General features: G+C 54.5%; 2 protein-coding genes across 2 annotated transcripts in view; both read right to left on the reverse strand.

Annotated features, from left to right (window-relative positions):
* ARHGAP39 (Rho GTPase activating protein 39) overlaps window positions 1–6380 on the reverse strand; it is a 149286-nt gene extending 142906 nt beyond the window's left edge. Inside the window, exon 1 of the mRNA XM_072851778.1 lies at window positions 6261–6380. Coding sequence (XP_072707879.1) covers window positions 6261–6271 — 11 coding nt within the window. The 5' untranslated portion in view covers window positions 6272–6380. The remainder of the gene's footprint in view (window positions 1–6260) is intronic.
* Window positions 6381–21691: 15311 nt separating this feature from the next.
* On the reverse strand, window positions 21692–21994 carry LOC140646802 (feather keratin 1-like). Its single transcript, XM_072851122.1, has one exon. The coding sequence runs from the start codon at window positions 21992–21994 to the stop codon at window positions 21692–21694; it is 303 nt and encodes a 100-aa protein (XP_072707223.1).
* Window positions 21995–25010: the final 3016 nt, after the last annotated feature.

Here is a 25010-nt window from a genome sequence, read left to right on the forward strand (position 1 = left end):
GGACAGTACCGAAAGTCGGAGCGATGTATTTGGCTCCCTAGAAATTGGGCATCCGTAAGGACTGCCTCTTGCAGAGCTGTTTGTGAGAACACTTAAAGGGCAGGAGCAACCCCAACAGCAAAAGGAGGAAAATAAGTACAATCACCAGACCTGTTAGGGCCAGAGAAACAGCGAGGGATGCAGAATTTGAGAAACGAGGCACCTCCCATTGTAACAGCACAATGTGGCTCTTTCACTGCTAGCCAGGAGCTGGTAAACCGAGAAAACCAGCTTTGGGGGTTCCTGCGAGCAATTTAAGGAGTAACGACTAATTCCAAGGGCACGGTGCAGATGCTGTCTAGAGAGTGCTCCACTTCTCTTCCCCTCGGCACCTGATGTACATTTATCCCTCGCTTGCTTCTTGGCAACTGGAATTAAAAATAGCCAGCCTGGCTTAGTTGCAAAGTGAAAAAAGAAAAGTATTACAGCAGAAATGTTTATTTTTGAGAAGAGACAGAGGAGGAAGAGGAAAGGTCTAGGTTCAATACGCTATCTAGAGCATGTAAGGAAATAATCACTGAAGCAAAAATGCAGGAGGGAGAGCCTGGCTGCTGAAGACAGGAACAATAAATTATTTTTTAAAGGTACTGGAGGGAAGAGATCATCCTAATTTTTGTAGTGATCTTAATCAGTAGCCAAAATGAAGTTCTCACTGATATTTACTATCTGGGGCAAACATATCCAAATAAGCATGCCATAAAAATGCTGCCGTACAGCGACGGGGGCTACAGTCAAGCCTAAAAATCCTACACCTGATGATTACAATCCCTAAAAATCCTACAGCTGATGATTTACGATCCATCCCCCAGAGCCAGTCCCTTCCACGGCTCTGCCGCACCGTCGGGGAACGGGCAGCCCTACTGGATTATACATAAATTTTACTCCTGGAGTCAGCCCAGTCCCTACAGACTTCTCGGTTGTATTCAGTGGTTTTGTTTCGGTTTGTGGGTTTTTGTTTAAAGGTTGTTGGGTAGGGTTTTTTGTTTGTTTGTTTTTTAAATGGTGTATATTCACAAGCTACCAGAGGTGAGCTTCTAAACCCTTCATCTTTCAGAAGAGGAACAACACACCACAAGTCTTTGGTCTTAATACAAGTTGATTGCCAGAATGGTTTGAGGACTTGAGCCTTGCCCAAACCAATATCAAACCGAGATACCTACTCATGAGACACTGTGTCTGCTATCTAGATTATAGTTTACCTAGAAATATACCCAGAAAAACTTGCCCTGGATCTTCAGCTTCACCAGCCTAAATGCAGATTGAGCAGTCAGAGCAGACTGACCCGTCAGAGCAGACTGACCCAGCAGAAATAATGGCCAGGTCAGTTGACCTGAAGAAGGAGAAACCACGACAGGACACTGCCGGAACAGGGATTTAGGAAGCTGCTCCTATCTAAAGCAATTACTTTGCAGGGGGGAGTTGTCTACACCAACACGCTGCACATTTCTACAGCTCAAGACTTCAACCCCACAAACATTTCCCAGATGACAACCCCCACGTGGTGGCAGGAGCTGATGGCATGCAGCTTAAGGACTTGTTCAAGACCAAAGTAGGTCACCTTCAAATCCAGGTACAGAACTGTGGATTCACCTAATCCTCCAGGATAGCTCCTCACAAAGCTTTAAACAGGCACAAAGTTGAGACAACTCCTTCCCTGGAGCTCTACCCGAGAACATCAGGCTTATCCTTAGAGAGGACCTACGTGATGCAACAGGCCTCCTCCACCTTCCTACTAAAGGAGGGTCACATTGGTCCATATGACAAGATTTTCTAATGCTTTGTCCAGCCTAAGCTGAAATATTTCAGCAAACAAGACTCCATCATTTCTCTAGGTAGAAAGGTTTCACACGCAGCCTGGACATCCCTTATCCCTCCCTGGAAGTGTCCAAAGCCAGGTTGGATGAGGCTTTGAGCAACTTGATCTAGTGGAAGGTGTCCCTGCCCATGGCAGGGGGGTTGGAACTAGATGATCTTCAAGGTCCCTTCCAACCCAAACCATTCTACGATCCTGCCAGGACCAGCTTAAGGATTTTGGAGACACGGAGTCCTAATTGAGAGATGGAGTTTGTAGATATCACAACCACAGGCAATAAGGCAGTTTTCAACTGCTGAAAGCCACAGCTCTAAAGATAAGTTATGTACAGACAGGCTGCTGGGATTGTCCCAGATTTTACCAGGTTTTTTTAATATTAAAGAGGTGAAGGAGCAGCTCTGTAAACAGGCCAGCAAAACAAACATGCACCAGGTCTACGACCAGCGGCACCGCGCTCCCGAGCGGCTCTGCCCTTGCGCAGGGCTGTTTGACAACACATGCCCAGGAGGTCTGACGTCAAACCGATCGCGCACACGCAGCTGTTATTTTCCTATTTTTCAGAAGCCAGGCATCCAGAAAAAGCAAGCATTTCCCATAAAATACTTTAAAAAAATTATTATTATTTTTAGACAGGACCTGGGATTTGACTACATTATCTAAAGCATCTGGAAACCCTAGAACTAGCTTCTCCAACCCATCAGCTTTCTCAATCATCAGGTCTAGGCCCTATATTCTGGCTTCAAGATGATGTTATCTTACCACTCATATAGTTATAACCCACAATCACAGGTCCAAAATGCCCAATATAGGCTAGGGAGAAGGAGGCAGAAGGGATATACTTTGAAATCAGAATAAAAAGCTGGCCTTGCTATCCACGCAACCTATATCATCTCACTGCTCTTATGTTGCCAAGTTTGTTATCTTCATAAAGCTGGTCAAGAGTACGTCCACCATCACTGTTAAGTTTAACAGCTGCAGCAGCTGTCTAGGACTAACCATAAAACCCACTTCATGGTTGCAACCAGGGTAGAAAGTGGCTCCTGTCCCAACAGGACAGCAGCAGCAAAAAAAATTCCCCCAAATCAAAATAAAAACTGTGCACCCACCAATCACACGCTCACCACCACGGGTATCAGGAAAATCCTTTGTGAAATGCAACGTCAGTCAGGATTTGGACAACCTTCAACGGTCCAGATTTCAGCAATCTCCCTCTCCTTGCAATCTTTTACAGTTGGACTCAATGATCTTAAGGGTCTTTTTCCAACCTAAATGATTCTATGATTCTCTGACCCCTCCTCGCTTCCACCACCCCGGCAGCAAGTCCCACAGCACACAACGGCGGGACCCTCCCAGCAAAGACCCTGCCGGCACCCGATTTAACCACATTTATCCTCCTGCATCTATCACCCACCTTTTATTCGGCTGCAAGCTACAAAGCTCTGGGCTCTTGGCCAACTGGCTGCACCTCCTCTCTCTCGCTCCCTCAGAGCTGCAGGTTACAGGAGACTATGGCATTTCTGCTTCTCTTATTAGGACAGTTAATGACCTAATTTAAGCCATATAGAGTATACCCAGGAATTACAGTTACAGGCTCCTCGAAGTGAACAATAAATCACAGAAATTCAGCTGCAAGCACTGCTCGGGCACCTTTACATCAGCAATATTAATTTTACCAGGAGGACAGTAAGTTTGCTCCCTCCCCTTTTTTTAAGCCACTGATGAATCTTGATGTCTTGCTAGCAGCCTCGTTTGAAAAGCTCCTTTGAACCCATCTCCAGCTCCTTTGGAAGAGAGCTACATGAAGACATCTGGCTCGCAGACAGGCTAGACCTTGGTTTTGTCTTGGTCTGCAGCAGGAAGAATACAGCAACCATAGATTTCGGTGGGAAATACCCCATCAGCAGCTCCTTTAGCATCAGAGCAAAGAATTCCCTAGAGATTGAGAGCCTCAACATATGCCTTTCCTCCCAAAGGAAGAGCACTGAAATTCTCTCTCCCAAGGGTATTAGCATAACTCAAGTCATTGGGATTAACATTAAAGAGTCATTTAGACTTGAAAGCCATCCCAGGTACTGGTGGAATGAGGTGCGCTGCCGGCAGCGATTCAAAAACTCCGGTGCAGAGTTAGATTAATCCAAATTTTAGGCTGGGAAGATAGCTACTCATCAGCTGAGCATATGTACTGGCCAAGACACACAGAAAAGAAGTTACCGGTTGCTGAGGGGCAAGGATCTACAAAACCCCAGGGGAGATGTCTGTGCTTCCCTTTGACAGGAGGAAGGGTAATGCTGCTAGATGTCTTGAGCCCTCCCTCTTGCACCCATCCTAAGGGATGGGGGAGAAATATATAGCTTCTCCCTTCCAAAAAAAAAAAAAAAAAAGAAAAAAGGTGTACAGCATGGAACAATACTCAGTAAGAGAACAAGAGGCATTTATCAGTCAATGTAAGATCACATCTTGCAAGCATAAGCCAAGATCTCACATCCACAGACTAATTCACATCCACAAAAACCAAATACCCAAGTACCGTCAGCCTCCCCTCCCCTCCCCAAAGTCAGCAGCGAGGCAGTTTGCAGCAGCCAGATGATGGAATCGCGAGGGTGTTGCTTCCCCCTAGCACCACAGAAATCAGCTCTCAACGTCGCTGCAAATGAAGGCAACAGATTTTTCAGCAAGGTGCAATCACGCTGTTTTTAACGATCATGTGGTATATTAACATTCAGCCGCAGCTACCGCCTGGGCAGACGCTTCATGGAGGAGATCAACCAACCAGCCATGGATGGCAGCGGCAACGGCACGGCCACCCGACGCCGGCCGGGTGGCACGAAGCACAGTCTCACACCTTGCTTACAACCGGTCCAGATACACCCAACCAGAGGCGCACCCCTGTCCAAGCCACCTGCTGCTTGCAGGTACCCAAGAGCTCACACCAACCTCCTCAATTTCATTAATTTTCTTTTAAAAACATTTTTTTTTCCCCCCCTTAAGCCCACCCAGCTGCATGTGCCAGGTGAGGTACTGGAGCACAGCAGCTGCAGGTTTATCTGTAGAGGTCACCCAAGGGTTGATTAAACTGCTATCACCAAGGAAGAAGGGGAGGAAAAAAAAAAATAAAAAAATAAAAAAAAAATTCCCATCCTGCAATTTTTGCAGCCGGAGAATGCAGGTCTGGGGAAGCAGCAGAGCAGCGCAGAGGGGGGGAAAAAAAAAAAAAAAAAGAAAATCCAACCAGCGGCTCGCCATCCACTGCACATGTGAAATAAATAAATCCCATTCCAGCACAAACACCACAACTCGGCCATTTCTCCCCCCTCCAAGACCAGTGCATCCCCCCCCACCTCTGCGCTTCCTTGCTGCAGCCCCACCACCCACCTCCCCCAGCCCACCCAGCCCCATCCCTCCATCCACACCCACTCGCACGCCACCCTGTGTGTGTCCCCCCCCACGCACCCCCCCTTCGCCCTGCCACACCTTACACCTCCATAAAAATACCTCCCTTGCCTACGTCCCGTGGGGGGGGGGGGATCCATCCCATCCGTAACCCCCCCTGCAGAGCATCCACAGGGAGCAGGATGGGGTTGGATCCAGCCCCTCCATAACCCCCCCCCTCAGAGGGAGCAGGATGGGATCCAGCCCTCCATACCACCCCCCACCGACACGGGGGAGCAGGGTGGGATCCAGCCCCTCCATAGGGAGCAGGTTGGGACCCAGGGACCCCACCCCCCCCCCCCGCCCCCCACTTTGCCAATGCACCCCTGGAAATCAGGGTGGGGTTGGGATCCAGCCCACCCCCCCACTGCAACCACAGGAAACCAGGTGGGTGCATCCAGCCCCCCCCGCACCAAGGGGGGGATGTGGGGAGGGGGCAGAGTGGGGTTGGGATTTTGGGATTCGCCCCCCCACACACACCCCCACACAGAGCAGGGTGGGGTTAAGATCCAAACCTACACCATGCAGAGCAGGTGGGGATGGCCCCCCAAAAATCAAGGTGGTGCTGACACCCATCCCCCCATATACACCCAGAAAGATGAGGAGAGGAGGAAACACCCCCTCCCCAAAAAGAGGCACAGATACCTGCCAAGGTGGGTGTGTGTGTGGGGGGGCATACACCCCTCGAGGCACCTCAAAGAGGTGGGGACACCCCCATAAGCCCTATATAGATATATATGGGGGGGGGGACAGGGAAGGTCCCCCCCAGGGGTAATAAAAAGGTGCCCAGACCCCCCTCAGCGCATCCGGGGGCGCCTTTAGCCCCCGGGGCGCGGAGGGGGGGCTGGGCCGCTTAGGACAGAGGGAGCAGCCCCCAAACTCCCCCCTCGTAGGCCCCAAGCCCCTCAGAGGGCTCAGGCCCCCCACCTCAGTACCCCCCCCCCCGCGCCCAACCCCACCCCGCGGTGCCGGTTCTCACCTCTCCGCCATGTTCCCGGCGGCCCTACCGCTCGGCGGTGGCCCCGGCCCCGGTTCGGCCTCCCATGGCCCCCCCGGCGACCGACCGACCCCCCCCCGGTTGCCCCGCGGCCGCCCCGCCGCCGACTGAGGCCGGCGCTCGCGCCGCGGCCCCGCCGCGTCCCGCCGTCACCAGCGACAACGGCGGCGCCGCCAATGGGGAGAGGCGGAGGGGGCGGAGCCGGGAAGCTCCGCCACGCCCCCTCCCCGCCTCAAGCCGCGCCCCCTCCCCTGAAGGAGTGGGCGGAGCGAGCCGCGAGGGCTGATGGGAGCGGTAGTTCGGCGGCGGGCGCGCAGCGCGCATGCGCTTATGCGCAGCGCGCATGCGTGGATGGGTGGGTGGCACACGCGTGTGCGCGGATACGCGCGCCGGCAGCGCACACGCGTGTTCACACACCTATATGCATGCATTGCACGCCTGTAGACGCGTCACGGTGCACGGGCGTGCACGCGCGACCCACGTGCCGGCCTCGCGCGCGTGTAGACAGACACGCGTGGACACGCGTGCCCGCGCACGTGCGCCTGGGGCACTTAACCGCCAGCGCAGCGTGCGTTAATATACGCGCACGTAGGCACGCGACCCACGGCGCGCGCACCTGTCGCGCTCACACGTACACGCGTGTGCACGGACACGGCGGACCTGCAGCTCCGCACACGCGTGGAGGTGAACGTATATGTTACACGTACCCACCGCCCGCGTGCGTACACGCATCGCGCGCAGCGCGTACGCGTGCACGCTTACGCGCTGCCTACAGATGCGCGCGGTGCCCGTACGTCTCCACGCACGCACACGTGTGACGGCCAACGCGCTGCCCGCGCGTGCACGTATGGACGCGCTGTACGTACGCGCGGACAAATGCTGCGCACGCAACCTGCGCTCCCATTAGCACACGCACATCACACGCGTGTGCGCGCACAGACACACGCTGTGCCCCACAGCACCCTGTGACCCACAGGGCCCCCGGGACCTGCACCCCACAGTGACCCCCTGTGCCCCACAGACCCCCACTGCACCCCACTGCACCCCACAGCTCCCTGTGGGACCTGTGCCCCCCCCTGCACCCCACTGCACCCCACAGCTCCCTGTGGGACCTGTGCACCCCACTGTACCCCACAGTGACCCCCTGCAGCCCACAGACTCCCCCCTGCACCCTACTGCACCCCACAGCTCCCTGTGGGACCTGTGCACCCCACAGCACCCTGGGACCCACAGGTCCCCCAGGACTTGCACCCCACAGTGACCCCCTGCACCCCACTGCACCCCACAGCCCCCCTGTGTCCCCACACCCCCCTGACCTCCACCCATACGTACGTACCCAGTCCCTCCCTGGTGTCACTGGGATGGATGGGGATGGCGACCCCAACTTGGGGGTCCCCGCTGCGCTTTGTCCCCTCCAGTCTAAACCCTTCTCTTACCAGCCTGGTTTCACCTCATTCGATCCATTTCCCATCACCTCCCTCCTCCTTCTCCACCAGATGTTTCCTCACCGTGATGCCCATCAGCACCCCTCCACGCCGTCCCCCTCTTCGTGGGGGCACCCCGATGCCCTGAGCACCCCAAGGATGAAGCCCAAAATGGTTGGGACACGCACACACACACACATATCCGATGAGGGACAGCTGGCCGGGGTGACACCTGGGTGGAGGACACCAGGAGAGCTTGGAGCAGCTTTTGCCCCACGCCCAAATATTTGGGGATTGCATTACTAAAGGAATTGGGAGAAGCAGGTCATGGGCTTCAATTTGTCAGGAGGGGACAAGTTTGGTCACGGTACGAAACCACCCACAAAACCTTTTATTACCTTTCAAGCCCCAGCGTAATTCCTGACTTGCAAATTTGAAGGAATTTGGCCGACTGTCCTCCTGGCTGTCTCACCAGGATGGTGTTGGTGTCGGCGTCTCCAGCGCAGGGGTGCCTGGGGCTCCTGGGTGCTCGTGTAATGCTCTTTGCCACGGCCGTAACACCTTGTTGACGTTCAACCGGTGGCTTTTTGGAGCAGAAAGAGCCAAGAACATCATATTTTCTCCTCCAAGCTCCTTTGAGAGTGCACGGTGCAGGTCAGAGCCTGGGAAACGGTTGAGTTATCAACGTTTTGGTGTTCTCCTGGTGGCTTCTTTCTCCTGCTGCTTCAGATTGACGTTGCTCTTGTGGGTTATTTTCTTTGCAAACATTTAGTTTTGGGCTGTTGTTATTAATTTTTTTTGATTTCATCTGATTTATACAGAATAAAAGAGCAGTTACCTCCTTCCCCCCCGGGCACCCTGATCCAAGGAAGACCACTGCCATCATCTTCGCTCACGCCAAGGAGAGATGTGATCCTGCACAGAGGCTGCTGGAAACCAAGGTGATTTGGTCCACGTGCTCTTCATCGCAACCTCAGAAGACATCTGGTGAAGGAACTGGAATAAAAACAGCCCCGAAACATGTGCCTGGATGAGCTCAACGTGAACGTGCGCCTGATGGGACGGGCCATGGAGCAGTTTTGCGGTACACCCGAGGCAGGGCTCTGCTCTCCAATGACAGCTTTACTGGAGGACACCATCCCCTGCTTCAGCGGGGTCACCTTGTGTGACCTCAAGGGTCTGACCTCAGCAGTGAATGACCTCAGCAGTGACTGGGTCAGCCTTAGTTACTCCAGGTTCTGCCCCAGTAACCACCAGTTTGCATCCTTGGAGGACCAGCGTGGGCTTGGCAATCCATGCAAGGAAAACAAACTTGAAGACCAGAAGGATTTAGGGCTAATCCAACTTTTCCCCACCCAACATAATTCCTCCTATTCCTCAGCCACAAAGTTGTCCAGGACCTTCATCTCCAATTCCTCAGCCACAAAGTTGTCCAGGACCTTCGTCTCCAACCCTTTGGAGCTGAGGGTCAAAAGCAGCTCCACGACACCCACCCAAAACCTCGGGACAGCAGAGCAGAGCCTGGTGTGGGCAGGGATGTCTTCTCCTCTGCAATCGGTGCGTTAGCTGCAGCATTGATCTAGGACATGGTGACGTGAAGGCACGTGTCCCTGACTAACCCTGGTGGTCACTCGTCCCAGGGTAGGCTGATCCATGCCACTGTGCTCTGGAGGGGACAGCAGGCACGAGCTGGTGTCTGTGAGTCACGTCGGTGGTGGAGCTGCTCTTCTCCGTGATCCTGCTTACATCCTTGGGGAAGGATAACAACACCATGATGCATGTGATGATCATGCAAGCCCATCTGCAAACTGGTCTTCTTCCTAACGAGGCAGCGGGGAGAGCCCAGGCCTGAAGGGCAGCGATGGGCAGAGCGTTTAGCCAGGTTGTCCCCAGCCAGGGTTGACCGCTGCTCCAGGATTGCTGACCCATGGAGTGGTGCACAACCTACCTTTGATTTAGTTTGATCTCTACATCCACGCTCTGTTAGAGAAAGGACGGAGAAGGTAAATGGCTTGGAGGGACAGAATTGCGTGACCGTGCCACCCCTCGCTCTAGGGAGCAGCTCAAAACTCTCGTTGCAGTTAGGAGCTGGATGGCCAAAAACTGAGTCTCCCTGAGCCCACCTTGCTCCCCTGGCTTTGAGAAGGTTTCTCTGCCTAGCCTGGCTCAGCAGATCCATCCCACGGCAGGTCCCACAGAGAACATCCTTCCTCCTTCAACTCTGCTTTTTCCAACAACTGCTGCAGAGCCTGTCTCATGCTTTCTGATGGGTCTCGCAAGCATCGGGGAAGGAGCTTCACCATCATCCCCATAACTGGTACATGAGGGGAGGCTGTGGGATGATCAGAAATTTCCCTTTCAGCTCTTCTACTTTTCACAGGCCACTTGTTCCCCCTGCCACCTACCTCGAGCTGGAGAGGGGACTTCTAGGTTCCACACCCAAACATGGGCAATTTAACAGCACCAAAAGGGAGCAGCCAGAGATGGAGACAGCCACTCTGGGGACATGCTGTGGTCCCAGCAGCCACTTGCTAAAAACTCAAAGGATCACAGAATGGTTGAGATTGGAAGAGACCTCTGCAGATCAGCTGGTCTGACCCTCCTGCTCAAGCAGGGCCACCTAGAGCCGGTTGCCCAGATGGCTTTTTAATGTCCCCAAGGATGGAGACTCCACAGCCTCTCTGGGCAACCTGTGCCAATGCTTGTCACCCTCACAGTAAAACTATGTTTCCTGATGCTCTGAGGGAACCTCCTGTGCTTCAGTTTGCGCCCATGGCCTCCGGTCCTGGCACTGGGCACCACTGGAGAGACCCTGGCTCTGTCCTTTATGCACCCTTCCCTCAGGTACTTACAGACATTGATGAGATCCCCCTGATCCTTCTACAGGCTAAAGAGTCCCAGCTCTCTCAGCCTTTCCTCACATGAGAGATGCTCCAGTCCCTTCATCATTCCCGTGGCCCTTCATTGGACTCTCTCCAGTATGTCCACATCTCTCTTGTACTGGGGAGCCCAGAACTCGACACAGTCCTCCAGCTGTGGCCTCACCAACGCTGAGATGTGCTGGCAATGCTCCTCCCAATGCAGCCAAGGACACCGTTAGCTTTCTTCGCTGCAACGGCACATTGCTGCCTCATCTTCAACTTGGTGTCCACCAGTTGGACCCCCAGAACCTTTTCTGCAGAGCTGCTTTCCAGCGTGTCCTGGTGCCAGGGGTTGTTCTTCCCCAGGTACAGGACTTTGCACTTCCCCTTGTTGAACTCCATGAGGTTCCTGTCAGCCCATTTCTCCAGCCTGGCGAGGTCCCTCTGGATGGCAGCACAACCCTCTGGCGTATCAGCCGCTCCTCCCAGCTTGGTGTCATCTGCAAACTTGCTGAGGGTACATTCTGCCCCATCATCCAGATCATTAATGAAGATCTTGAACTGGACCAGCCTGCAGCTGAGGTCATTCTGCACCCTGCACACCAATGCTGCTGCGGCTCCGAAGAGCCAGCTTTCCAGCGCTGGAACAGATCCAAAGCCCTGCGGCACACTTTGCTGTGTCTACCCAGTGGTGCTGGCCTTGCTGTGTGTTTGCAGAGCGGCCGTGTGTGGCAGGAGATTGATTCTGCTCCATGCAACGTCCTGACAGGGAAAGGCCAGTGCTGGGAGTCACCTTCTGCTAAGGCCAGCAGAGGCCACCCAGTCCACAGACCATGGTCAGCTTGGGAAACTGAGTCCCCCAGAGTGGGCTGGGGGGGATGTCACACTGGAAACAGAGACGGCTGAGCAGCTCTGGGGTCAATGCAATGGAGAGCAATGTTCTGCTGATGCATGCACAAACAGCCTGGACACACACAGATACACTTTGATCCATTAAGATATGAAAGAGGTTTCTGAATATGAAGCAGAAAAGACTGAACATGGACAGTCATCAGATATTCATAGAATCATCGAATGGTTTGGGTTGGAAGGGACCTTTAAAGGTCATCTAGTCCAACCCCCCTGCAATGAGCAGGGACATCTTCAACTCGAGCAGGTTGCTCAGAGCTCCGTCCAACCTGACCTTGAAAGTTTCCAGGGATGGGGCATCGACCACCTCTCTGGGCAACCTGGGCCAGGGTTGCACCACTCATCGTAAAACATTTCAGCCCTTTTCCTCAAATAGTGGGATTTTGTCTAAAAAGTAAGAAGATATGGGTCTTATTTCGTAGTCTTCTGGGTTTTGATTACCACTTTTTATCCGTCTTTATTTTGCAAGCTGAAAGCAAGAGATTTATTGGTTTCTCGTGACTCCAGATGCTGGAGCTTTGCAGCAAACAGCAAATGCCTGGGGACACAGTCACAACAAACGACGCAGGTGACCTGCATGTCATCCAACAGAAATGTGAATATCTGGACACATTTTGAATAGTGAGAACTCTGTTGAATTTTAAAGTTCTCCTGTAATTACTTAAATAAGGTCTGCAGTCCCTGCAGTGTCACTTGGACATGATCAAACACACTTTAGGTGCCCAGGGAATGGCAGTTCTTAGAATTTTACTTACAAAAAAAAAAAGCTTGTTCGTTCTCCATAAAAACTCGTATCACAGAGGAAGAACAGATGCATCAATACATCCCTGGGGCTTGCAGGTAAAGCAACGAGCTCTGAAGAGCACACAGATGCCTGCACTGGGTAGGGCAGGCAAGCAGCCTAGCTGAGGATACCGAAACCCATTGTGATGGATGTGGGAAGCATGGAGCTGTCGGTTCAGACTGGCTGTAAAGCACCCAGTGTGCTGGTGGCATGGAGACACTGCCCAGGGCGTGCTCATTACTTGAGGCAAGAGGCTTTGAAACCCCAGTATGGGATGGTGGTGGTCCCAGCAAGTGAGCTGTGAGTACCATGGAGGGGGAAAGAAGGAGGGGAAGGCTGGAGGCACATACAATAGCTGAGAAACTAGGACACATCTAGAGAGAAGATGGGGCTTGGAGTCCTTCTTACACTGCCAGCCCCATGCTCACAGGGTTTCTGCAGAGGGACACCTGGGTTGGTGCCTCAGCATCGCTTGGGATGGCCAGAACAGTGGGTCTCATGGGAGAGGCATCCATTCAGTCACTGGTAACCAACTTTGAAGATGTTGAAGGTGTCCCTGCTCATTGCAGGCAGATTGGACTAGATGACCTTTAAAGGTCCCTTCCAACCCAAACTATTCGATGATTCTGTGAACATGCATAAGCAAGAGAGGTGGGCCAAGCTCAGGCAGTCTGTACCTGCCTGCTCCCGGTATTCAGGCTGGATGGTCCTGCCATGTCTGCATGGGCCCAGGATGACTTTGGAGATCAGCTTTCCCGGGGAGGGGAAAAGTAACTGCCGAGACACGGCTGCCCCCACGTAGCTGCAATGCTCGACACCGCCCTTGCTGGGGAGAACGGCAGAGAGGTGTCCGTAGTCCCCAGATGGTCCTCTTGAGTTTCCAAGGAGAATACACCTGAGTAGGGAATGGCTTTGTCTTCTCTTCTATTTTCATCCTGCACCGCTGGGAGAGCCTGGAGACACCACAAAAAAATGACTGACGCCCTTTCCCCAGTGCACTGCAGCACACAGCCCCTGCTCGCCGAGCAGTCCCCTGAGGCCTGCTCCAGCCCTGCAGTGCACAGACAGGTCCCGCTGCCTGCTCTACTGATCCTCCAGCCCTTGCCAGGATCTGGCCCTCCTGCTGTCCACAGCCCTGCCAGACCTACATCCCCCCAGGGTGCCACCGAGAGTGTGAAGCAGGGACGGGAAGGCTTGCTGGCAGCTCAGATATGTCCAGCTGCCCGTGACAGTGTCAGGAACGGGCGAAGAGCCACTCAGCCGTGTGCCCATGCCAATGCCAGTCTTGCTTTGCAGAGGTTTGCACAGGATGCAGTGGGAGCTCCCAGATGGTATCCCAGAGATTCCCTGCCTCCTACAAGTGCCCAGGCCATCACTCACAGTCACCGTATCCTGGGCTGCATCCAAAGCAGTGTGGCCAGCAGGTCAAGGGAGGGGATTCTGCCCCTCTACTCCGATGTCCTGAGACCCCCCCAGAGCACTGCGTCCAGCTCTGGGGTCCCCAGCACAAGACAGACATGGACCTGTTGGAGCGGGTCCAGAGGAGGGACACAGAAATGGTCAGAGGGCTGGAACATCTCTGCTATGGAGAAAGGCTGAGAGAGCTGGGGTTGTTCAGCCTGGAGAAGAGAAGGGTCCAGGGAGACCTTCTTGTGGCCTTCCAATACTTAAAGGGGGCTGATAAGAAAGACGGGGACAGACTTTACAGTAGGGCCTGTAGCAATAGGACAAGGGGGAATGGTTTTAAACTGAAAGAGGGGAGATTCAGACTAGATCTAAGGAAGACGTTTTTTACGATGAGGGTGGTAAAACAGTGGTGCAAGTTGCCCAGAGAGGTGGTAGATGTCCCATCCCTGGAAACATTCAAGGTCAGGTTGGACGGGGCTCTGAGCAACCTGCTCGAGTTGAAGATGTCCCTGCTCCTTGCAGGGGGGTTGGACTAGATGACCTTTAAAGGTCCCTTCCAACCCAAACCATTTGATGATTCTATGATTCTATGACCGTAGCTGCAAGCTGCGGCTCCCCCAAGGTCACAGCCCCAGCCCTGGGACTGGGCTTTGGCCTCTGCTGGTCCCTTCCAGGCCACAGCCTCCCTTCTGTCTGCGTTGTGCTTTCTGGGAACCTTGAAGCAAATTGCTCTGTCTTTTAAACCTTGTGACGAATGCAAGATGCCAACATCTTAGGCCCATGAATACCCGCTGTCTCTGTTGCCATGGAAACAGAAGACTATTATGTTTTAATATTTTTAAGCTATATAAAGACTTGAAACATCTCTCAAACCCCCAATGACTAAACAAGAGGAGCACCCTTCCATCAAGGTACGTTTGCAAAAGCCATAGCAGCAACAACCCCCCCCAACAGCTCCACCCTAGTTACATATATCCACATCTCCTTGTCACACACAGTGTCAAAATATTCTGCATGTGCTGGGAGAGGAAGGCTCTGGGATCAGCCAGGGGCTGCAGGGACATGAAGATGTGGGCACACGCTTGAAGGCAAGCACAGGGACAGCTTTCTCCACCTCTAACCTGGCCAACGGGATGGCTGCTCCCTGCGGTGGAGGGTTCAGAACATCCTCGTGGTGCCCAGATCTACCCTGTCAGAGGCAAATGCAGCTCACTGGGGTCAATTCACATCTGTGTGTCCCTGCACCCAGCTCCTGGCTTTGTCCTGATGGGCTTTATCTCTTCCAGACCCAGCTTGCTTACCCCAAGCCCAAACCAAGGTGGGATGCAAACAAGCAAAAAGTTGTCCCCATGGTGGGACAAGGGAGCAGGGCTGAGGAGGTCCAGGATGTCCTGCCATGCCAAATGGTCCATCAAAGGGCCTCAAGGCAGCACATCGATGTCAAAGATGTGACCCTCACAGCGTGCTCAGGAGCCTGGGATATGTCTGCTCAGAGTAAGGGGCAGCCGAGAAAACAGCACAATCCCCAATGCTTTGTGACTCACTGCTACCCACGGTCACTGTCATTACCACACAAGAGGACATTGCAGAGGGGAACTGGAGGTGAGCATGCTGCACGGGCTTGTTGTGGCCATGTGGGTGGTGGAAACATCTGACAAATGCAAGGCTTCACAGATTCAGCTGAGGTGGGTGCTGGACTCCATAGGAGGGTGGGACAGTATTTTGGGAACCCCCATGTAGATCAAATGGGGAACATACAGATAGGGGTAAAGTGGCCCACGGATCTCCCACGTGGGTCAGCTGGGCACTCTATGTCAAGGGGGGTGGTGACCTGGGCACCCTGCATCAGTTGCCCCGAAAGCTTACATCAAGGCGGGGATGGGACACAGGGCCCTGTGGGGGTGGCCCTGGGACCCCGCAGTGAGGTAAGGTGGTTTCATGGGGACTGCCAAGCAGTTGGGCTGGGGACCACAGCAAGGGGGGACCATGACAGGCGACCCTGCATGGGTGTCCCAGGGACCTTGCAGCATGGATGGACCAGCGTGGACACAGAAAGTGTGGGGGGGCAGTGGCTTTGGGATGCCTCAGCAAGGGGGGAAGATGACAGGACCCTGCATGGTTGGTCCAAAGACCCCGTGGATGAGGAACGGTGACATGCGATGGGCACAAGATGTCTGTGCTGAGGGGTCTGTAGCACCCAGCAGGGCAGATATTTGCTTTTGAGAGTTTTGGGTTTTGTTGTTGCCGTTATCACCATTTTTTAGCAGCATTTTGTCTTTGTGTATACCCTCCCCCCCCCCCCTTTTTTTCCCCACAGTTTATGTTTGGTGTTTCCTTGCCATTTTTTCCTATTTTTTTTAATTGATTCTTTTCTCTCTTACCCCTCTTTTTTTGGCATTTTTTTGTGGGCTCATTGGTTGATCTTAATTTATTTAGGCAGGGCTTTCTAAATAGGTGTTTTTTCATCTTGTTTTAGCAGCCTTTTTCCCCCAGAAAGGCTTTGCGGGGTGGTTTTCTTGTTGGCATTTATTCCAGTGGGACTTTATGTATTTACTCAAAGTGGTACGACGCATGGGGTTTTTGTGTCTTTGGTGGGTTATTTTTCCATCCCCAGCAGCTGCTTGCAGGGTCTGTTGATGTATTTATTGATCGCAGCTTTTTTTGGGGGGTGTTATTTAATCAGGGCATTTTCCCTCCATCTTACCCCTCTTGAGTCCCCTCACTGCTTTCGTGTGAGGCGTTTGGTTTTCAGCAGCATTTCTACTCATTCATTCCCTCACTCACCTCCCACCCCTCCCAGCAGTTGTTTTGGGGGCCGTTTGGTGAAGATAATCTATTTATTGTACCGGAGGGGTTGATTTTGGGGTCCTGACAGGCACCTTCTGGAAGCTTCCACGGGCTTCTGCAGCAGCTGGCGCCTGTCAGCCACCCCCTGATTGGCAGGTTGTTAGCCGCCCTCTGATGGGCAGTTTGTTAGCTGCCTCCTGATTGGCTGGTTGCTGAGGGTGCTGTGGGAGAGCCTGGCTGCGCTGAGGGAAGGCTGCGGTGTGGGGCTGAGGTGGGGACTGGACAGGGGACACTGGGGACCCACAGCCTGTCCCTGTGCCACGTGGGGCTGCTGTGGGGACACTGTGCCACCAGCCTCTGTGCTGGGGCTGCTGTGGCCTTGCTGGTGGGACATGTGTGGCAGCCAGGGCACTGGGGTTGTGCTGTTGGAGCTGATGCTGCTTGTCGGTGAGAGCCTGTCTGGGCTTGGCTGCATGGCGGGTGCTGCCGGCACACTCTGGGGAGAGATGGGATGTGTGTGACACAGTGAGGTAAGAGCGCTTTTATCTGCAGGCTTACAAACATTGAGGGATGTCAAAGGCAACAAGAAGGGCTTCTCTAAGTGTAGAAGTAGGGGACTAGGGAGAATGTAGAGTGAGGCAGGGGCCCTGGTGCCACAGGACATGGAAAAGGTGGAGGTGCTCAATGCCGCCTTCACCTCCACGCCAGGCCACAGAAGCCAGGGGGGAAGTCAGAGGAGCAAGGAAGCCTTACTCTGGGTGGAAGGGGATGAGGTTAGACAGTACTTTAGCAAAGTGGACATAAGTCCATGGGTCATGATGGGAAGCACCCACGAATGCTGATGTCGCTGGCAGATGTCATTGTGAGGCCACTCTCAATAATGTTTGAACGATCCTAGGGAGTGGGGAAGGTGCCTGAGGACTGGAGGAAAGCAAATGTCACGCGTGTCTTGAAGAAGGGCAGGAAGGAGGACCCAGGGAACTGCAGGCCAGTCAGCCTCATCTGTATCCCTGGGAAGGTGGTGGAGCAGCTAATCCTGGAAACCATTTCCAGGCACATGAAGGACAAGAAAGTCATCAGTAGTCAGCATGGCTTCACTAAGGGGAAGTCATTCTTAACCAACCTGATAATCTTCTGTGATGAAATGACTGGCTTGGTAGATGAGGGGAGAGCAGTAGATATTGTCTGCCTAGACTTCAGTAAGGCTTTTGACACTGTCTCATAAGATCCTCATAGGGAATCTGATAAAGTATGGGCTCATCAGACAGTGATGTGGATTGAAAACCATCTGAATGGCTGGACCTGGGTTCTAGTCTGAGGCCAGTAATTAGAGGTGTACCCAAGGGGTCAATGCTGTGTCAAATCATAGAATCATAGAATGGTTTAGGTTGGAAGGGACCTTAAAGATCGTCTGGTTCCAACCCCCTGCCATGGGCAGGGATACCTTCCACTAGATCAGGTTGCTCCGAGCCTCATCCAGCCCGGCCTTGAACACTTCGAGGGAGGGCACATCCACAACTTCTCTGGGCAACCTCTTCCAGTGTCTCACCACCCTCACAGTAAAGAATTTCTTCCTAATATCTAACCTAAATCTACCCTCTTTCAGTTTAAAACCATTACCCCTTGTCCTATCACTACACTCCTTCATAAAGAGTCCCTCCCCACCTTTCCTTTAGGCCCCCTTTAAGTACTGGAAGGCTGCTACAGGGTCTCCCCAGAGCCTTCTCCAGGCTGAACAACCCCAACTGTCTCAGCCTCTCCTCATAGGGGAGGTGCTCCAGCCCCCTGATCATCTTTATGGCCCTCCTCTGGACCCGCTCTTGAGCAGGTTCATGTCTTTTGTGTGCTGGGGCCCCCAGAGCTGAGCACGGTACTCCTGTTTATCATCTTCATTAATGATCTGGATGATGGGGCAGAGTGTACCCTCAGCAAGTTTGCAGATGACACCAAGCTGGGAGGAGCAGCTGATAAGCCAGAGGGTTGTACTGCCATCCAGAGGGACCTCGCCAAGCTGGAGAAATGAGCTAACAGGAAACTCATGCAGTTCAACAACTGTAGAATCATAGAATCATTTAGGTTGGAAAAGACCTTTAAGATTGAGTCCAACCGTTAACCTAACAGTGTGAAGTCCACTGCTAAACCATGTCCCTAAGCACTACATCTACACGTCTTTGAAATACCCCCAGGGATGGTGACTCAACTACTTCCCTGGGCAGCCTGTTCCAATGCTTGACAACCTTTTTGGTGAATAAATTTTTCCTATTATCCAATGTAAACCTCCCCTGGCACAACTTGAGGCTGTTTCCTCTTGTCCTACAGCTTGTTACTGGGGAGAAGAGACTGACCCCCACCTTGCTACAACCTCCTTTCAGGTAGTTGTGGAGAGCTAGAAGGTCTCCCCTCAGCCTCCTTTTCTCCAGGCTAAACAACCCAGGTCCCTCAGCCGCTCCTCATAAGACTTGTGCTCTAGACCTGTCAATAGCTTCGTTGCTCTTCTTCGGACACACTCCAGCACCTCAATGTCTTTCTTGTAGTGAGGGGCCCAAAACTGAACACAGTATTCGTGGTACGGCCTCACCAGTGCCGAGTACAGGGGGACGATCACTGCCCTAGTCCTGCTGGCCACACTATTTCTGGGGAAGCGCAAAGTCCTGTACCTGATGAACACCAAGTTGAAGACGAGGCAGCAATGTGCTCTTGCTGCAAAGGGGCCTAATGGTGTCCTGGGCTGTGTCCTGCTGGAGAAGTGTTGCCAGCAGGTTGGGGGAGGGGATCCTTCCCCTCTACTCAGCATTGGTGAGGCCATAGCTGGAGGACTGGGTTGAGTTCTGGACTCCCCAGTACAAGAGAGATGTGGACATACTGGAGAGAGTCCAATGAAGGGCCATGGGAATGATGAAGGGACTGGAGCATCTCTCATGTGAGGAAAGGCTGAGAGAGTTGGGACTCTTTAGCCTGTAGAAGGATCAGGGGGATGTCATCAATGTCTATAAGTACCTGAAGGGAGAGACAGAGCCAGGGTCTCTCCAGTGGTGCCCAGTGCCAGGACCGGAGGCCATGGGCGCAAACTGAAGCACAGGAGGTTCCCTCAGAGCATCAGGAAACACAGTTTTACTGTGAGGGTGACAAGCATTGGCACAGGTTGCCCAGAGAGGCTGTGGAGTCTCCATCCTTGGGGACATTAAAAAACCATCTGGATACGGTCCTGGGGAAGTGGCTCTAAGTGGCCATGCTTGAGCAGGAGGATCAGACGAGCTGATCTCCGGAGGTCCCTTCCAACTTCAGCCATTCCATGGCACTGTAAAACCAGGTGAGGAGGTCTGTAAGCTGGTTCTATTGGGGATGATGACTGTAGCTGGCAGGTAAGTGAGGAAGCAGAGGCTGGGGTCATCAGTGCATGGGTGGAGGTGATGGGAGTGAGAGAACTCTTCGGAAGGATAAAGATGGGGTCAGGAAAGGGTTGGCCTGAGGTACCTGTAGGCAAAATCCCAGAGCCTGGGAAGTAAGGAGGAGGAGCAAGAGCTCTGTGTCAGGTCACAGAACTATGGCATCATGGGACTACCTGAGACTGGTGGGACAGCTCTTGTGACTGGAGTGCTGCGATAGATGCATACGGGCTCTGCGGGACAGACGTGTAGGGGGCTGGCTGTTGTAAGAAGGAGCAACTAATCTGTTTGGAGATGTTCAATGGGGCAGATGAGTCGCTGGCTGGTGTGTGGTCTGCCTACAGGCAGCTCATGTGGATGTTTTGCTGTTTGTTCCCCAGGTGAGCAGTGCTCATTTGTGCTGGGGCCCTTGTACCTACCCTTCTGTCTGAGCATCGTTGCAGCCCTGAGGTTTCCTGCACACCCTCATTCCTGGTGCATGGAGTCGCCCTTAGTGAGGAAGGACTTGGCAAAGGGTGGTGGGGACTTGGAGGGCTGCAGGTTGGGCTCTGTGGAGATTTCTGTGTGAGACAGCGAGCAGAAGAGCATGTTGTGTTTTCTCAAGGATTCCCTTGCTGCCTGCTGCAAATTCTTTTCCTTCAGAGAAATGTGTGGGAGCCTTAAAAGCTGGTGCAGATGAACAGTTGTGGAGTGGGAGGGTGGCTGGATGAGGGATGCAATGCTTTCTGCAGCCCCTTCTTTGCCTTTGCTTGTGCAGAGTACAGGGGAGATGCCTTGGGCAGTGATGGGTCCTGTGAGGAAGGCAGCTGAGCCCTTTGTATCGGTGTGCTTCAGGTTATGGAATGAAGACACAGAGGCAAACGCTGATCCACTGTTAGGAAAACACACATTGTTCTTCCTCCTTTCTTCCTCCTTCCTTTCCTGCTTCTCTTCCTCCTCCCTTTCTTTATGTTTTGCCAGTTCCAGCTTTCCTTTCTGCCTCACTGACACTATTTCTCCTAAAGGCTAGAGAGTGGTGCTGGAGAAGATAGTTGGTTAAGCATGTGCTGACAGGGGGAGGTTGCATCAGAGGCATGGCCAGATGAACATTACTTTACCTAAGCCTCTGTTTGGGCAAGTAAAGGGCTTGCACATGTGCTGGAAGGCAAAAATGTGCAAACATTTGTTGTTGGTGGTGAGATACTTCCCAGGAGAAGACATGGCAACTTGGGGCATGCATGCACAGCAGTTTCCGGTGATGCCTGTGTTTGTACAGCAATGGGATTGCTTTGCAAGGCTTGAAAGAGGCTGAGCATTGAGCAATGGGCAACCACGCTCATAGCCTCTTAATCCCTGGCTTGGTGGCGCGTGAGGCTGGAAGAGGCTTGGGAGAAGAAAGGAAGAGGAGGCGTGCGAGGCTGGGATGCAGGAGAACTTTATTGGGAGAAAACCAGCAGTGAAAAGGCAGGAGCGGCCAGTGGAAGGGAGGCGGTGTGAGGTGCAAGTAGGGCGAGCATGAGGCAAGGTGGCTTGTGCGCAGTAGCTTTTTGCGGAGCACCGAGGTCTTGCTTCCTCTGTTGGGAGTGTCCCACCGTGGGTCCCTGTTGGTCTTGGGCTTGTGAGGAGGTGGTTGGAGCAGAGAGTACTGGAGAGAGCAGAAGGGGCGCTGGAAAGAAGGAAGTGGGAGAAGCGGAGGAGGTTGATGGGCCATGTTTCCGGGCTGGCCCCCTTCCCTGCTTGCTTTGTGCCTTGAGAGGAGGAGCCGTGGATGCCCGCTCCAGGTGCCAGGCAGGGCCTGGAAGTGCGTGGTCAATCCATGCCGTGCCGCGGGTTGCCGGGCGTGTGCGGTTGGTGTGAGGCGTGGTGGCGAGGGCCCTTAGCAGGGGTAGCAGCCTCTTGCGCCGCTGAAGCAGCCCAGGCCTCCGAAGCCGTAGCCGAAGGCACCGGAGGAGACGGGCACTCCCTGGGAGCTGAGGACGGTGCCCACGGCAGCGGATGAGGAGGATCCGACGGTGGTGTTCTGTGGGAAGGAGCTGAGGATGGGTCCTGGCAGGGTGACCACGACGGTGGAAGGCTGGATGACGACGCGGGAGTCCTCGCACTGCCTGACGCAGGGCTCGTTGCAGCTGTTAGCCAGCGGGGTGGGTCCGCAGGGGCGGCAGAGGTCGTAGCAGGCCATGTGTGTGGTGCGGAGGGGCCCTGGAAGAGAGGGCGTTGAGGAAGCGGAGGGGCGTGGGGGTGCGAGGGGCGGTGTTGCAGGAGGGGAGGGAGTCCAGGGAGGCCTGGTGCGGGTGTGTGTGGAGCGTGGCGGTGGGGAGGCGTGAGGGCTGTTGAGGCTGGGGGCAGAGCGTGCTGGAAGTTGCGGGGGCCAGGTGGGTCAGGAGGAGTAGGAGGGGAAGGGTGTTGAGGCTCACCTTGTTGACGGCGGAGGAGAAGGCGTGAGGAGAAGTGCGTGAGGGAGAGAGGTGCCGGGCCGGCTTTTATGCTGGTCCCCGAGTGCCCGAGGGGCGGGACAGCCTTTGCGCACGAGAGCGTTTTGCAGGAAGCAGCCCTTGCGTGCCAGAGGCTGGCAAGCAATGAGGTGGGGTGTGTTTTCCTTCCCGCAACGCTCCCTTGTCATGCCCTGCTCTTGAGGACATGTCCATCTGGCCCTGGCGGCAGCTTTTAAGTGAGAGTAGGTATTTGGGAGGATTTGCATGGCAGGTGCGTGTCAGGGCATTGGGCAGACTGTGCCGAAGCGTAGGAGAGGTGGGGTGTCGTCAGTGAGGTCATCCCGTGGCAGTCGTGTAGTGTGGTTTGTGGGTGCGTTGTGCAGAGGGGCCCCGTTTCGTCGTAAGCCTGGAAGGGTGGTGTGGGCTTTGGAGGTGTGCCGGGCGTGAAGGGCTGCCCCTTGCATCCGCTTGGTGCGTCTCCGCCTTGCTTCCAGGTCACGACGGCTGTCTTTAGGCCTGGCCTTTCCCATTGGGTGTGCTCTGTGTGTGTGTTGGTGCCTCTGTGGCTTGTGAGGTTGTAGCTGGGAGAAGGGAGGGTGCCTGTTTGGGCTTGTGCCCCTTGGTGCTGTCCCTGGGGGTGTCAGTGCAAGCAGGCAGAGGAGGGGTGCTTGGGAGAGCAGGCCGTTGTCCCGGCAGCCCTGGTTGAGAGGTGGCGTGGCCTGTGATGTGGGGAGCCCTGCCCCGCTCCCCAGCGTGTTGTGTTGGCCCCTGGGTAGCGCTGGCCTTAGGTGGGGCCAGCACGTTTGCCTGCTGGGCTGTGGCGTGACGCAGTGCTTGGGCTGTGGCGTGACGCATGCAAAGAAGAGCAAGGAAGCTGTGGAAGGATGTAGAGAGCAAGAGTTGTGAGGAGCGTTTGAAGGAAGTGGGGGCGTTTAGTTTGCAGGAGAAGGCGGCTGAGGGAGACGTTACCGGTGGTTTAGTGGTGGGCTTGGTAGTGTTGGGTTCACGGTTGGACTCGATAATGTTGAGGGTGTTTTGCGACCCAAATGACTGTGTGATTGTATATGGGGCACGGTGCAAGGGCAGGGGAGTTTCTGGAGAGCCCGTGAGTGTGGCGGGAGGCAGAGGGGGAGTGTGAGCGTCAGGCAGGGGAGGTGGTGGTGAGCCAGGGCCTTTGTGGTGTTCAGCTGGGGTGAGTGGTGAGGGGTGAGGCCATTTCTGTGCGCAGCGTCTGAGGGGCTGAAAGAGAATTAGGAGATTGCCAAGGGGAGTTGGAGGCGAGCGTGCAGCAGGCAGGTGCAGAGCGGAGGCCCTGGTGGTGGTGGATGCATGCGGAAGGGTTGATGAATGGCGAGGCCTGGTGCAGTTGAGGCAGGGTGAGCGTTTGCAGGGTGCTTGTCAGGCGAGCAGCGCTCGCTGGTGAAGACGATGAAGGGAGGTGGGCAGGAGTGCTGTGCGACTGGGCGTACGTAAGTCCCCGGGGCCTGAGGGGTTGCAGGCAGGAGTGTCGAGGGAGCTGGCCGATGTGCTTGGGAGGCCGGCGTTGGTTGTCTTGGAATGGTCACGGTGCCTGGGCGCAGTTTCTGCTGGCTAGAAGAGAGCCCTTTGAGGTCCTATGTTAAGGAAGATGAGGAAGGACGATGTGGTAAATGAGAGGCTGCCTAGGCTGACGTCGTTTGCGGGGAAGGCGATGGAGGAAATGGTCCTGGAAAGCACTGCGAAGGCCAGGAAGGAGAAGAAGGTGCTGGGGAATTGTGAGTGTGGATTTAGGAAGGGGAAACGTTGCTTGAGCGAGCTCCGTGTCTTCTGCGTTGAAGTGACTCGCTTTGTGGACGAGGAGAGAGCCGTGGCTGGTGTTTAGCTCGACCTTGTAGTAGCGCCTTTGAGGCTTTCTCCTCGCGTGGTCGTAGAGAAGGCGAGGAAGTATGGGTTGCGTAAGCGGAGAGTGAGGTGGAGCGCAAAGTGGCTGAAGGTCTGGGCCGAGAGGCTTGTGATCGGTGTCCCAAAGTCGAGATGGAGGCAAGTCTCAAGCGGTGTAGGCCAGGACTCTGATCTCGGGCCCGCAGGGTTGAACACGGTCATCACTGACGTGGGCAGTGGGACGAAGTGCCCCTGAGCAAGTTGTGAGGTGCTGCAGAATGTGGAGGAGTGTCTGAGGCAGGGGCTGGATGTGGCACCATTGAGAGGGATGTGGAGAGGCTGGAGATGGGGGCAGAGAGGAATGTGCTGAAGTTCAGGAGGGGAAATGCAAAGTCGTGCATGCGGGGAGGAATAGCGCTGGGCCCGAGGCCGTGGTGGGGGCCGAGAGGGTGGAAAGCAGCTTTGCTGAGCACGGCTTTGCTGAGTGCTGGTGGAGAACAAGCTGAGTATGAGGCAGCAATGCAGCCTTGGGTCAAAAGAGGGCAAGAGCGTCCAGGGCAGTGTTGGGCAGCGCGTTGCCAGCAGGTCGGAGAAGGTGCTCTCGGTCTCTGTTTGGCGCTGCTGAGGCCCCGTGTGGAGTCGTGTGTCCAGCTGAGGGCTCGGCAGTGGAAGAAGGACGTGGCCTTAGCGGAGCGGGTCGAGCGCAGGGCCAGCAAGAGGCTGAAGGGACTGGAGCATCCTTCGTAGGAGGAGAAGCTGAGAGGGGTGGGAGGTTTCTGAGCCAGGAGGCAAGGCCGCGCGGGGAGATGTCATCAATGTGCGTAAATGCTGGATGGGAGGGAATGAGGACGGGGGAGTCGGAGTGTTGTCGTGGGTGCCCACGGGCAGGGCAAGTGTGACTGG

The sequence above is a fragment of the Ciconia boyciana genome, chromosome 2, assembly GCF_034638445.1.
Source record: "Ciconia boyciana chromosome 2, ASM3463844v1, whole genome shotgun sequence".
Classification (NCBI taxonomy): domain Eukaryota; kingdom Metazoa; phylum Chordata; class Aves; order Ciconiiformes; family Ciconiidae; genus Ciconia; species Ciconia boyciana.

What these genes read in the sequence shown, in the direction of transcription:
- LOC140646802 (XM_072851122.1), bottom strand. Translation starts at nt 21,994, where the DNA reads ATGGCCTGCTACGACCTCTGCCGCCCCTGCGGACCCACCCCGCTGGCT.